General features: G+C 43.9%; 1 protein-coding gene across 1 annotated transcript in view; it reads left to right on the forward strand.

The window, feature by feature from the left end:
* The first annotated feature begins 12,613 nt into the window (after positions 1-12,613).
* Positions 12,614-14,925, forward strand: part of MIER3 (MIER family member 3) — a 28,823-nt gene continuing 26,511 nt past the window's right edge. Inside the window, exons 1-2 of the mRNA XM_055554512.1 lie at positions 12,614-12,743; positions 14,208-14,232. Coding sequence (XP_055410487.1) covers positions 12,735-12,743; positions 14,208-14,232 — 34 coding nt within the window. The 5' untranslated portion in view covers positions 12,614-12,734. The remainder of the gene's footprint in view (positions 12,744-14,207; positions 14,233-14,925) is intronic.

A 14,925-nucleotide genomic window follows, 5' to 3' on the forward strand; every position in this document is an offset into this window, starting at 1 on the left:
TCTTACTTTGAGATGCTAACTCCAAGACATATAGTTGTATGCATAACTTTCAGAGATTTGTCAGGAGTTTCGCACCCTTAGAACTCTGAGCAGTGCACGAGACAAGGCACTGCAGCTTTTGTGTTTTTATGAAGCTCTTTTGCTTTGCACCCAGGAAATTGTCTCACAGTTCTTCCTCACAGGAGAGAGCCGTAGACTCAAACTGTCCCTTACTGGGTGCCTCACAGGTCTTTATATCAGGGAATGTATATTTGGGACTTGGGGGAAAGGCCATTGTAAAAGGGAGGTTGGAAAGGAGAATTAGCAGACTGTGGAAGGCCAAATTTAGGAAAGATTACAAATATAATTGAAGATAAGTAACAACTTAGCCATAAAGAATCCGCCTACAATGCAGGAGCCTCAGGAGACGTGGGTTTGATCCCTGGGTCGGGAAGATCCCCTGGAGGTGGGGCATGACAACCCATTCCAGTATTTTTACCTGGAGAATCCCATGGCCAGAGCAGCCTGGCAGTCTACAGTCCATAGGGTCGCAAAGAGTCGGACACGACTGAAGTGACTTAGTACAGCATGTCATGGCAAACAGTCGGCTAAGAGCAATCTACCTGCTGACCCCAGGAAGCCTGTGTGTACCCTTAGGGTGGGGTATTTTCAGTCTCAGCACTGATCTTTTTGATCATTTAATTATTTGTTGTGCAATTTGTCCTATGCATTGTAGAGTATTCAACAACATCCTTGACCTTTGCTTACTAAAGTGCCAGTAGCAACCCCTTTGCCCCCATTGTGACAAGCAAAAATGTCTCCAGATATTACCAAGTGTCCAGGGATGGGGGCAAAATGGGTCCTGGCTGACACTCACTGCCCTAGCTTTCATCAGTTTGAGGACTGCTGTCCTAGGAGGTAGTGGCTTCAGAGAACTAACCTGTAGCCTGGAGAAGGGTCCATGGTTGTGGTGTGGGACCCAATTTTCCTCCCCTTTTGGCCCACAAAAGTGGAACTTGAATCTTATTTCCAAATAGGCTGGGTGCAGCAGAAAGGGAGCCAGGACCAACCAAGTGGTCCTTCTTGCAGGCGTAAGCAGACAGGGTTGACAGCGGTCTTTACTGTTGCTTCTAGTCTTTGGGACAAAGGAGAGGGTGGGGACCATCTGTAAATGTGGTTTGATGACATCATCAGAGATGTCCCTTAGAAATTCCAAGAAATAGCTGAATAAAATTTTGGAGGCATAGGGATCTTTTAACAGAGAAGGGTAAATGTTAGAAAAATTCTTTCTTTACACTTATAAGCCATTTTTAAAACCCCATTCAAGTGTGGTCTAGGGCAATACTATTCAAAGTGTGAATCCATAAACTGTTTGTTACTGGTTTTTGACTAGACAAGGAGTTTGAGCCAAAATATGAATCAACACACTGCTTCCTTCATTGAGAATCTCTTGCTATGAAAGAAACGTCAGCTGAGTTTAGTGCTTAATGACTTTAGTGCATAGTGACAAAGTTTATTTACCTTCTGGCTCCAGTTCCTTGTCGCAGCAGCAGCCTACACTTAGAGCAGCAAGGAAAATGAACTAAGGTCTTCAGAGGATCATGAAATCAATTTTTGGGACTTGCAACCTTTGTTTTTAAAAAAACAAAAAACAAAAAAACTAAAGACTTATAAAGATATCAGAGTCCATGCAACTTGGAAAAAGTTTTGTTTAACGAAACTTTTGTTTTAATTAAACCTGTGTAAGTCTACACACAGGTGTACTGTATTACAATGTAAAAACATGTTTCTTTTTTTATTTTTTAAATTATGAAAGTATGATAACACACAGGAGACTTGCAAAATCCAGGACAAAGTTACATATAATTCCACTATATAATACAATTTTAAGTAGATGAATAAGATTTTTAGTTGAAGTTTCAGTATCAAACTCTCAAAAATTAATAGAATGAATATACAAACAAGTAGAAGGATATAGTAGACCTGAAAAGCACTGTGAACCAATTCAACATAATTAAGATTTATACAGTTTTCACACAACAGTAGGATACAAAGTCTATTCAAGTTCCCAAAGAGTATAAACTAGGAGACACTGGAAAATATCCAAAGAGATAAAACAAGGGGCAAAAATTTCGTGGTCTAAAGGTATTGAAATCATACAGAGTTTGTTCTCTTGTCATTGTGGAATTATGCAAAAACATATTTCTAACTGTGGATATAGGCCAGGAAAGGTTGACGAGCACTGATCTAGGGGAATATGAAAGCACAACCGTGTTGATTTAAGGGAAGGATTATATCCTCCCTTGAACTGCTCTGTGTGATAGGCTCCAGCTTCTACAGGCTGCATTTCCTAGGCTCCTGAGTCAGCTGGCTTTTTCCCTGAGTTCAGGTAAGGGGAAGCACTGGCAGGAAATTGGAGTGGAAGAGAAAAGCCAGGGTATTTGTCCTTCTCTCTTTGTCCCTGGTGGCATCTCCAGCATAGCTGTATCTTCATTATGATTCCCAGATCTTTTTCAGTTATGCATCAGCAACAGGTACTGCCACTGTTTGATCCATATTCCTGTCTACCTGGAGGCATCTTCAGACAGTACCTGTACACACCTGCTTTCTGCATCTCTCTGCCTAAGGTTTGAGCAAGCTCCGGGAGTTGGTGATGGACATGGAGGCTGGCGTGCTCCAGGGTGGACTTGGCCTTCTTGAAGGAAGGGCAGACCAAAAGTGCCCAGAAGTGACCTTTAAGGGAGATGGGATAAAATTGGCAAATAAAATTCCAGCTTCCTCACCCCTCAGTGGGGCAATTCTGATGTAATGCACATTGTTTCTAAGAGGGTTAGAGCACAGATTAAAAAGAGGAAAGTGAGGTTCAGATAAATTAAATGACTTCTCTAAAGTCACATGTGCTAATGACATTTGAATTCAGGGCTGTTTTTTTCTACTGTCAACTATTCTATAGCTGTGTTTTTTTTTGTTTTTTTTTTTTGTTTTTTTTTTTAATTTCCTTCAAGGTACAGTTCCCTGGCCTGTAAAATTATTGACTTTCTAACAATTTCTCCAAGTTAACCTATTTTGTTTTCTGGGCCAGTCTTTGTTGTTGTTGATTTAGTTGCAAAGTTGTGTCCAACTCTTTTGAGACCTCATGACTTTGGCCCTTCAGGCTCCTCTGTCCATGGCATTTGTCAGGCAAGAATACTGGAGTGGGTTGCCTTCTCCAGTGGATCTTCCTGACCCAGTGATCAAACTCATGTCTCCTGCATTGGCAAGCAAATTCTTTACTAATGAGCCACCTGGGAAGTCCTGGCCAATCTTCACCCTGTGCTAGTCAGTTCAGTTCAGTTGCATCTGACTCTTTTCAACCCCATGGGCTGCAGCACACCAGGCTTCCCTGTCCATCACCAACTCCCAGAGCTTGCTCAAACTCATGTCCATCAAGTTGGTGATGCCATCCAACTATCTCATCCTCTGTCATCTCCTTCTCCTCCTGTCTTCAGTCTTTCCCAGTATCAGGTTCTTTTCCAATGAGTCAGTTCTTTGCAGCGGGTGACCAAAGTATATTAATTTCACTCTGTATCCTTCCCTTGAACTGCTCCATATGATAACCTTCAACTTCTGTAGGCTACAATTCCCAAGCTCCTGGGTCAGCTGGCTTTTCCCCATTACCTGAACTTTTTCCCAAGTTCAGGTAATGGGAGGCACTGGTGGGAAATTGGAAGGGGAAGAGAAAAGCCAGAGTATTTGTCCTTCTCACTCTGTCCCTGGTGGTGTCCTCAGCATAGCTGTATCTTCCACTGTAGCTGGTCAAGCATACAATAACGCCAGTTTCTCCCAGTGACTGGCCTCTGGGCTTTGGGAACATTGACTCTTCCTTTTGTCTCTCCAGCTCAGAAGTAGTAGCACTTTCTGCTTTTGAAAATTTATGGATTGCTTCACAGTCCTCTGTTTGGCATCTCAGTCAAATCATGACCTATATAACCAGTTCATGGATTAATTTCCTTTGTTTTAAATCTTAGAATAATTCACAGTTGGAGCCACTTGGTATACTTTCTAATTTCATATTTCATAAAGAGTGATGATGAGTCCTCTGAACATGATGTGTATAATGAAGGAGCATGTTATTGGTTAAATGATATTTAGCTCCGAATCAGCCCCAAGATTCCTCGTCAGTGTGTGTCTTTTAGGTTTTGTTGTTGCCGTTTGTTTGTTTTCAGTCTCATTTTCTATTAAGTGTGCAATAGCATTATGTCTTTAGAATGTATATACCTTCATTAAATATTGTGCTGTGCTTGGTCGCTTCAGTCCTGTCCAACTCTTTGTGACCCTATGGACTGTAGCCCATCAGGCTTCTCTGTCTATGGGATTCTCCAGGCAAGAGTACTGTACTGGAGTGGGTTGCCATTTCCTACTCCAGGGGATCTTCCTGACCCAGAGATCGAACCCGTGTCTTTTGTATCTCCTGCATTGGCAGGCAGGTTCTTTACCACTAGCGCCACCTATTGTAGTCATGAAATTAAAAGACGCTGTTTGGAAGGAAAGCTACGACAAACCTAGATAGCATATGAAAAAGCAGAGATTTCACTTTGCTGACAAAGGTCCCTATAGTCAAAGCTACGGTTTCCCAGTAGTCACGTACAGATGGAAAAGTTAGACCATAAAGAAGGCTGAGCACTGAAGAACTGATGCTTTCAAATTGTGATGCTGGAGAAGACTCTTGAGAGTCTCTTGGACTGCAAGGAGATCAAACCAGTCAATCCTAAAGAAAATTAACCCAGAATATTCATTAGAAGGACTGATGCTGAAGCTGAAACTCCAACACTTTGGCCACTTGATGCTAAAAGCCAACTCACTGGAAAAGACCCTGATGCTGGGAAAGATTGAAGGCAGGAGGAGAAGGGGGCAACAGAGGAAGCGATGGTTGGATGACATCATCGACACAATGGGCATGAATTTGAGCAAACTCTGAGAGACAGCAATGGACAGGGAAATCTGGCATGCTGTAGTCCATGGGGTTGCAAAGAGTTGGACACAACTTAGTGACTGAACGGAGAAGGCAATGGCTACCCACTCCAGTACTCTTGCCTGGAAACTCCCATGGACCAAGGAGCCTGGTAGGCTGCAGTCCATGGGGGTCACAAAGAGTCGGACACGGGACACGACTGAGCGACTTCACTTTCACTTTTCACTTTCCTGCATTGGAGAAGGAAATGGCAACCCACTCCAGTGTTCTTGCCTGGAGAATCCCAGGGATGGGGGAGTCTGGTGGGCTGCCATCTGTGGGGTCGCACAGAGTCGGACACGACTGAAGCGACTTAGCAGCAGCAGCAGCAGTGACTGAACAACAACAGCAGAGTAAATAAGGTTTAAGAAGAAATCTTCATTAAATAAAGGAAACATAATAAGCTTTTAGACCATTTTTAATACATATTAAATCTCCCTGTCTTATATAATTTCAGTAAAATATAAAGTGTGTGTGGCATGAGGAATGGAGTGCTTTGGCCCTTGTTGGAATTTTCTGACATCAGACTTATGTTGTGGAGTGTACGTAGCGAGGGGGAGAATAATTTTTATGTAATGACTTTCTTTTCTCTCTTGACCACTGTCAAGGAATGCATTGCTCTTGAAGGAGAGTTCTGGAAAGAGCAAAATAAAGAATTAGCAGGAAATATTAAAAACTATTTAAGCAAGTATTTTAAATTAATCTCAATGCCTGTCTGTAGGCCATGTTTTGAGAGGAACCAAATGTTTTCAGAGACCTCCACATTTCTATGAACACTAGATAAAAGCTACAGGTAAAAATCCTTGTATGATTTCATTTTATAATGTTTTTCCATTTCCTATTAAAAACAAAATGAAAGGCTAACTTCTGGACTGATTATTTTTAGCAACATATACCTTTCTCTGTTATCAAATACATAAGAGATTTTGAACACAAATGAAATTAATGGAGTGTTTCTGATTTTTTACTGATAATTCTTTTTTATTCCCAAAGCAAATACCAAGGTTCAGTACATACATGTACACATGTTTGCCAAAGGAATATTGTGCCTTTTGTCATATTCCTTGTAATAGAAATAACTTATCCATTTTAGCTACACATTACATTGCTGGCAACCCACTCCAGTATTCTTGCCTGGAGAACCCATGGACTGTTGCCTGTCCGGCTCTTCTGTCCATGGGGAGGCAAGAGTGGGATACGACTTAGCAACTAAACCACCATACTGAATGACAACAACCTTAGTAATGAGGAACTGCTTATTGATTAGTCTTTTTTTAAACTTATAAACTGAATAAGTTAACTCTATTAGATCTTACATCATTTTAATTTTGAATTGCCTCCTTTTGGTGGTACGATAATGTATCTTATCGTACATGGTTTATAATTTATTTCTCTGCGGTTTTGTAACATGCTTCAAGATAAGATTTAACATGCTCATTAGGATTGAAAAAGGAAGGCAGGCTTTTTCTGAAAGAAAGCAAGTCTGACCTGGAACTTTGTTTTGACAAAGAAGACAGTCTTTGCTAGTTGGGTATGTGGAAGATATATTCCACAAACTGAAAGGGCTAAGTTCACAGCTCTGATAAGGTTTTTAACAAAAATATATTTAAAACACATGATATAATAAAAGTAAATAAGTTTTATTTAAAATACTGTATTCAGAAGAAAGTATTAGAATTAAGAATATTTCCATTTTACCTCCCTTTTCTGAGTGTGTTAGGTTAAACAGATGCACCTAAGTGGAAAAAAATCAATAAAACTGTTACAGTTAAGGGTCATTTGATAAATCTTGGCAAAGTCTTTTCTTGTGTTCATCAAAATTAAAGTGAGTATAGTGCAGGACTATAAGGGCTAGGAAACAAATCCTCTTGTAAGTCAGGTAGCTTTTAATTTTTTGTTTTCATTAAAACTGGAGACAATCAAAATATCAGTGTAAGATCATTAAAAATGTTTGCTAGATCACTGCATGCTCTGTTACTAAAAAGTTCAAAGAACTGAGTGATGGCTTAATAATAAAACTCTTCCATTCTATCTTCTTATTGTATGAATATGGTTTCTCAGCGCTTGCTTCTACACAAATAAAAAGAATGCGATTGTTCTTAAATTTATTCTCATTCTAGCATTAAGAAATACTTATCCATAGGTACATGAACTAAATTTTTTTTAAGGTTCAACTCATTAAGATACTGATTTCCAAGATAATTTGTATTTTTGTTCAACAAAATTTAATCAAAATTTATAATACATTCATATGGTTTTGATCAATTGTGAATTAATAATAGTTGTATTGATAATCTAGAGGAAAGTTACTTAATTTTGAGTGTTGACTTATAGAGATATTTTTGTGGCAGAGAAGGATACTACAGATCACAACAGACTTTTAGGCATAAAGCATATTACAATGTAATAGAATTTTTGGAGGAAATAGAATGAGAATATGAGTTGAAGGAGAAAGAGAAATCATGTGAAATCTCCTATTTTTAAAGAAGAATTAGGTTCTTTTTTTACAGAATGATGGAGATATAAAATTACTATGGTGTTTAAATTCTACTGCATACATTTTATAGTGTTATATAATAGCTTTGTTTTTAAATGACTACCATTACAATATGTTGGAAAGAATATCCTTTGCAACTATTGAAATTTTTGAATAATTTTATTTATTTCTAGCTGTGCTGTGTCTTTGTTTCTGTGCAGGCTTTTCTCTAGTTGCAGCGAGTGGGCTCGGAGAAGGCGATGGCACCCCACTCCAGTACTCTTGCCTGGAAAATCCATGGACAGAGGAGCCTGGTAGGCTGCAGTCCATGGGGTCGCGACTGAGCAACTTCACTTTCACTTTTCATTTTCCTGCATTGGAGAAGGAAATGGTAACCCACTCCAGTGTTCTTGCCTGGAGAATCCCAGGGATGGCGGAGCCTGGTGGGCTGCTGTCCGTGGGGTCACACAGAGTCGGACACGACTGAAGCGACTTAGCAGCGACCTAGCAGCAGCAGCAGCGACCGGGCTTCTCTTTAGTTGCGGTTTATGGGCTTCTCATTCTGTGAACAAGAGGCTTCTCTTGTTGTGAAGCACGGACTCCAGGGCATGTGGGCTTCAGTAAGCTCAGCATGTGGACTCAGTAGGTGTGGCGTGTGCGCCCTGGAGTGTATGCTCAGTAGTGGTGCACAGGCTTAGCTGCTCCACGGCCTGTGGGGTTTCCCACACCAGAGATGGAACTCGCGTCTCCTGCAATGGTAGGCAGATTCTTTACCACTGGATAACCAAGGAAGCCCGCAACTGTTTAAATTTATAATGAAAAATTAGATGTCAACTTGGATATCTGGTTCGGTCCCTGGGTCAGAAAGGTGCCCCTGGAGAAGGGAATGGCAACCCACTCCAGTGTTATTGCCTAGCAAATCCCCATGGACAGAGGAGCTTGGTGGGCTACAGTCCATCAGGTGGCAAAGAGTTGGACATGACTGAGAGACAAACACTTTTGGATATGTGAAAAGGGATACAGTTCTTCAAAATTCTTTTGAGAATGTCCCTTAAGGGACAATACTGAGTTATAAGATCTCACAATTGGGTTGCCTTACAAAAGTATGTTAGCCTGAAAACATCTTCTTGTTATAAGCACAGCCTTGACTCATGGGTCTGGTAGATTCTCCTGTCAGTGGACCAGGTTCCTTTTGCTTTGTAGTGAACTGAGGATTCATTCTCTCTTTTTCATCTCTGTGAAAGCTCTTTTCTTTTTTTAAATTACTACATAGACCATCTCCCTTCTGTTCGCAATCTTTGTTTAGGCAAAGCTTACTACAATCAATTAGCTTTCTCAGAGAGTAGTCATTCATTCTATCTATCCATCAAAAAATATTTGAGTTTCACACATGATAAATGGATATATTTAGAAAAATGCAAGAAGTCTGATGTAATAGAGAGCTGAATTGTTGGTATTAATCTTATCCAAAGCCATCTTAAGAGCTAAGGTTAAGAGATATTCTAAAAGTCTGCAAACTGGAAGCTCACAGTTCACATGATTTATTTAACATTTATTTGTCCTACATTGTGGTGGACGGTTTTTAAATTAGTTGATAAAATTTAAAAATCAGAAGATTCACATAATCAGTTTTCCAGCTGTTTTAGAGCGCCTGTGAACACTGGGCCCACATTCTCACAAGGCAGAAGCCAGTCTGCTGAGACTGAGTTGGCTGCTGCTCTGTTTGGGCAGGGTTACCTTCTCCTGGTTTGCTGCTGCCCCTACTTTAGTCTTCACAGTATTCCGCTTCACTCATTCATTGCGCCTGCCTGACTAGCACAGGCACTTGAGATTGAGACTTTAAGTTTGGATAGTCTATTATTTTCTCTTGGGTTATTAATAGATGGAGTCTGTGGAAAGCTAAATATTTGTATTGCATTACTATGGCCCTATTAAAACTGCTTTCAGTAGGTCATACATTTATAGGGTCCCCTCAACTTTCACGGATGGTCACTACAAGAAACAGTGTTGTAAACCCCAGTACCCTTTGGGGATCTGGTAGAGGGTATTTCCCTTTACATTGCTATGTAGCTCAGGCAAGGCATTTCGTTAAAGGTTCTGAAAAGCTTTGTTTCCATGGAAGAATTTGTACATTTCTTCTCAAGGACAATAAGAATCTCAAGGACAAGCAACTTATTGTATTTATGTTTTTGCTTTGACTCCAGAAAGTTCTAACCAAATTCATGGCTTAACTCTCATGTTGCAAGTCACACCTCATTTCTTGCATATATTCTTGTTCTAACTTCTTCTCTGAATGTTCATCTAATCTAGGCTAATTATTTTCACTGGTCCTCATTTTTTATACAGTATTTACATTTTCTTATTTTATTGTATGTATTTAATGTAAGACATCTTAGACCACACATTTATAATCTTTTCTTGATTTATTTCATTTCTAAATAAGGCTGGAGGCTCTATTACATTTTGGTTCTCCTTAGGAAATACCCCGGTTTCAGTTTTGAGTTTTCCTTGCTCTGGTTCCCATCTACCACATATAAAAATTACTCAGTTAAACTATAAGCTTTGCAAGGACTTTTGCGGTGATCCCATAGTTCCCAGCATCCAGTATAGGACTTACTTTCTGTATGCCATCTGTTGTGTAGTGACAGTATAATAATAACAACAATAAAAAGTAATTTTTTATTTCAACTCTCTAGAACAAGGGGAATTTTTATCTGTACTGACTCCTGGAAGCCATGTCATCAAAAAGAATGAAAGATCCATGTACAAATAGTAGACTTTACATACTTTATCATAAAAGGAATATGTTATGTAAGACTGGTGGTAAACTTTTTCTCTGGGGATTAGGAGTGGAAAGTGGCTCTGTTTCTTTAAACTTCAAATTAATTTAACTTCATTTATCTTTCTATGAATCCTTATTTAATACCTTGGACATAGACTACATAAATTATGTACTAGGATAAAGAGAATATAAGCAGTCAAAATTACAAGTGTCTACCAAAAATCTTCACAATTTAATGAAAAGAGAATCTGCAGCCACTCTACTAAGTTGATGCAAGTGTGTGAGTCTGTATATTTCACAGACATAGCAAAATGGAACCTAAGGCCAGATTTATAGTTTGGATGGGCCACATTTTGCTACGAAGAAAACGTTTCTCCTTATTGTTAAGTATGACAAGGCAGGCTGTTGGAGATACTTCATGACTCTATCTTAGCCCCATTCTGTGATGGCTCGGCCTGTGGTCAAAAGCTCAGGGCACTGTTTAATGGCTCTGTCCATGAGATGTGCTCATTGCCACATTTCTAAAGTTAATCACTTGCACTTAATTTCAAGCCATTTTTTACTTTGAAAACTCTAAACACCTCATTGAGGACAGAACATACAATGTGTGCCAAGCCCTCTGGTTTCAAAGTTCAGATGTTTTTGAGTTATTTGACTGGACAAAAGGTCGAACCATATCTTTCACAGCAGGGAAAGTAATTTTCCATGTCTTTATGATGTTTTGAAATGGTTGAAGTGACTTTTCTCCTAAAACTTATATAAGTAAATAACTTTTACCAGTGGAATAACTCTTATTTTGAGATGCCTTGCTTAAAAATGTTGGAAGTAACCCTCTCCACTCCTATCTATAATCTATTTTCCAGCAATGGAAGGGAGAATCGAAGGCAACCCCAGATTACAACCTAGATCTTTCATGTTTGGACAAAAAAAAAAAGAAAGTTGAAGCTTCTAAAAAGTCTCTCAATTTGTGAGATTACGGCAGATAACCTCAACTCTATATTTTCATATTAGTGTTTCAGCAAAAGTTGATTAGAAAGGCCCTGATGTCAGAGATTACACTCTTGTCCAAGCCTTCATAGGGTCCTGCCATACTTGTCTGTGTTTGCATCTCACTTATCCAGGACCTTACAGTCGACTTCTCTTTTCCACATTATTATCTTTTTTTTTTACTTTGGTTTCCATACATATCATTATTTCTGTCTCCTGCGTCAAGACAACTGTGTGCCAAGTGAACTGTGTGCCAAACCGACTAGGAATGTGGGCTCAAACTTCTTGCAAGATTTACCTTTGTGGGCTACCATCCAGTAGCTGGTGAGTATTTTTGCGTACTTTGCTCCAAGTTGTTCTGCGTGAAAACTGACCTGCCAGGAGTTACTTAGGCCTCCCAATGAAGACCAAACTGCTATAAGGCATGCTTAGGAGAAGGCACACCTCTTAAACCTTGTCTTCCATCCTTAACCCACCCACGTGCCCACAGGTCTAGCTTCCCATTTGACCCTAAGCAAGTGTTTGAACTTTTGGGACGGAAGTGGGAGGTCGAGTTCTTAAGACTGGGCTCAGGACTCTTGATAGACTATTTCTGCCCTTCCCCAGGTCTAGGGAGTGTGTACCTCTGGGTCATTCCTGTTGGGGGGGGGCCGGGGTCGGGATTAACCCTATCCCCAAATCAACCTATTTGGTGATTAACAACCTCTAGTACTGTTCTGTTTTTTTCGCGCGTGCACAGTTTGTATTTTATAAGCGTCTTCTCTGAATCGTGGAAGTCTATTCACCATCACTTCTTTGCCCTATTGCCCTATCTTCCAGAGTCTGTTTGGCAAATGACCTCTTCCACCGTTTATTCCACTGATCACCGTGTACGCTGATCAGCTCTTGCCATTTCTGCAGGTCTCTTAGGGGAAACCGCAAAATGCCTGGTCGCTGTCCTCTCATTTGGGGCTTATTCACGTCCATCAATCAATCCATTAATTTCAGTCCACCTTCCACAGGGCTTCCTCTCGGCCGTCGATCACCTCCTCTCTCCTTACTTAGAGAAGTCTGTCGAGTTGTCCCTCCAAGTCTCTTGCCCATCTCCCCCACATCCACGCAGACCGGAGGGTCTGTCAGTCGGTCCGCAGACGCCCCGACCGGCTCTTGGGCCTCGACTGACTGACTGGACGTGAGTCTGTCCCGTGCCAGCGTTTCCATCTGTCCCCCGTCTGCCTCCAATTCGGCAGGAACTTTACTCCAGCCGAGAGGGGAAGGGCGGGTGAGCGCTGGTGCGGGTCTAAGCGCCCGCAGCGGGCGCGGGGCGCGGCAAGGGGCGCCGGGCGGGGTGGGCTTGCGAGCGGGCTGGGGGTGTCGCGGGCCGCCCTGCCCTATAAGGGGCCGAGCCGCCTCCGCCGCCGGGCGGGTGCCGGGCGGACCGCGGCGGCGGCGGCGGCGGCGGCGGCGGCTGCTGCGATTGGCTCAGGCGCCCCATCCGGGGACTGGGCTCGGCGCTGCTCGTTCGCCCTAAAGGTACCAATATGGCGGAGGTGAGCAGGGAAACCGGGCAGGAGCGGCCGGGCTGGAGCGGGCGCCTGGCGGTCTCCCGCGGTCCCCAAGCCGGCTTGGGGGATCCGAGGCCTTTCCCGGGGCCCTGCGGGGGGCGGCGTGGCGTTGTGGGGCCGCAAGGCGGCGACGGGCGGCGGCGGGGCCGGCCGGGGGGCGGGAGCGGGCGCGGGAGCGGTCTCCCTCCGGGACTAGGCCGCGGCGGCTCCGGCCCCGACCCGGCCGGCGACGGGGTCGGACGGGAGGCGGCGGCCGGCGGCAGCGAGCCCCGGTCGGGAGACGCCGCCGTGCCGTGCCGCCGAGCAGCTTGCGCGGGCCGCTGGAGCCTCCGCGCCACCTCCCGGGGCCGGGGTGGGTGGAAACCGGCCGAGCCGCACCCCCCCCCCCCCCCCGCCCGCGGCCGGATCGCAAAGCGGGGAGCGGGCTGCGCCACTGCCCTGCGGGAGGAGTGTTTTGTGCCCCCGGCCCTTTGGGTCTGGGCTGCGGGCTGAAGGAGTCTCACGCTCCACTTTGCTCCGGCGCGGAGGCAAGCGGGATGCGCGGCCGCTGGGCTTCGGTAGAGGCAAGATTCCCCGCCCCGCAGCCCTGGAGGTGCGGGAGCCCCTGGGGGTAAACGGGGAGGACGAAGACCCTCGACGCTCTCTCCACGGGCTCTCGGTAGCCCCACTTTCCTTCCGTTTAAGGGGGTCGGCAGGGCGAGCGGAGCTGCCCTGGACGTGTCCCCCGGGACTAGTGAGCTGGGGCGGGAGGATGGGGGGCGGGTGGCGCAGCAGAAGCCCCTTGGCAGGAGCCCCCTAGGTCGAGGAGCTCGCTGTTGGGCTCGGGGAGCGACTAAATACTCCGGGAGGATACCACTGTCTCTGGGACTGCGGATCCGCATCTCGAGACGCGGGAGAGAGGATGGGGGGCTTGCGCTCTTGGTTTGGGGGCCAGTGTCCGGTTTCGAGCTGGCCTACGCTCGGGGATAGAGGACAGCCCCGGAGTTGGGGCTACCGGGCCCCAAGGGGGTGGACTCGATGCAGAGGGCGAGTCCCTTCCAGGAAAGGGTGTTGCCTTGCGAGGTGTTGTTTGGGGGCCGTGGAGAGCCGGTGGGATTCGGGGGAGTACTGAAATGCTAGGATATGGGGGACTGATGCTGCGAGCCGACTGTTCTGGGTTCTGCTTCTCTGCTTTGTAACTTGCTGAGCTCCAAGGGGCGGCTTGGAGTTGCCTGTTAGACACCGGGCTTCGTCCCGGGTCTGCGAGTTTGTACACTGGGGACTCGGGGAGGAAGGCGAGGCAGCCAAGAGGGGCCCGAAGGGGGCCAGGAGCGAGTGGAGCGAAGCTACGTCTTGCACTTTTGGCAGCTGCGGAGGAGCGCTGGGCTCCGCCTCCTCTGCGCCCTGTTGCCGGCGCTGCCTCTTCCCCTGGCTTCGCGATCTAACCGCACGTCTTCTTTTCTCTCCTAGGCTTCTTTTGGAAGTTCGAGCCCAGGTTTGTTCTGTTTTCTTACCTTTTCAGTGGGCCTCAGCGGGTGGTGATGGGGGCCCAAAGATCTATTGCTCAGTTCTTTCAACAAAAATTTGATTTGCAAATTTTTCATCATTTGTTTTTAAGAGCTTTCGGTGTTCTTTTTGGTAATTAAGTTGTTTGAGGAAGGAACAACTATTCTATCTCATAATTCCTCTCTCTTTTTCCTTACATGTTGAAAAAAATACTTTGTTACAAAGCTGCTAACTGACATGTCTATCTAATTCTAACATACCCTGTTTTTAATTTTTCTCCAAGCCTGAAACAATTAATCCCACATCTATCCCAAACTTTCCTCCAACTTCAGCAGTTTAGATTTTAATTTCTTTGACAATTCGTCTCTCTAATTTTTCAGGACTTTGGGGTTGCTTATATTGATATTAATCACTTCTCCCCATCTCCCCTTATTTTGTCTCATACATTTTTCAAAATTGAGAAATGCCTGTAGATTGTGTTAAATTGAAAACTGAGAGTTAGGTAAAGCTGGCCTAATTAAAAGAAACACATACTTTCTGAGGTTGGTCATACAGAATTTTTGAGGTGAGACAACATCAGACCATCTAGGACTGTGTTTCTCAACTGTTTTGGTGTCAGAAGCCCGTCGGGATCTGATGAAAGCAAGGGACTCTGTTTACAGAACTCTGCATATAATTTGGG

This window comes from Bubalus kerabau, chromosome 18 (genome assembly GCF_029407905.1).
Source record: "Bubalus kerabau isolate K-KA32 ecotype Philippines breed swamp buffalo chromosome 18, PCC_UOA_SB_1v2, whole genome shotgun sequence".
NCBI classification, from domain to species: domain Eukaryota; kingdom Metazoa; phylum Chordata; class Mammalia; order Artiodactyla; family Bovidae; genus Bubalus; species Bubalus kerabau.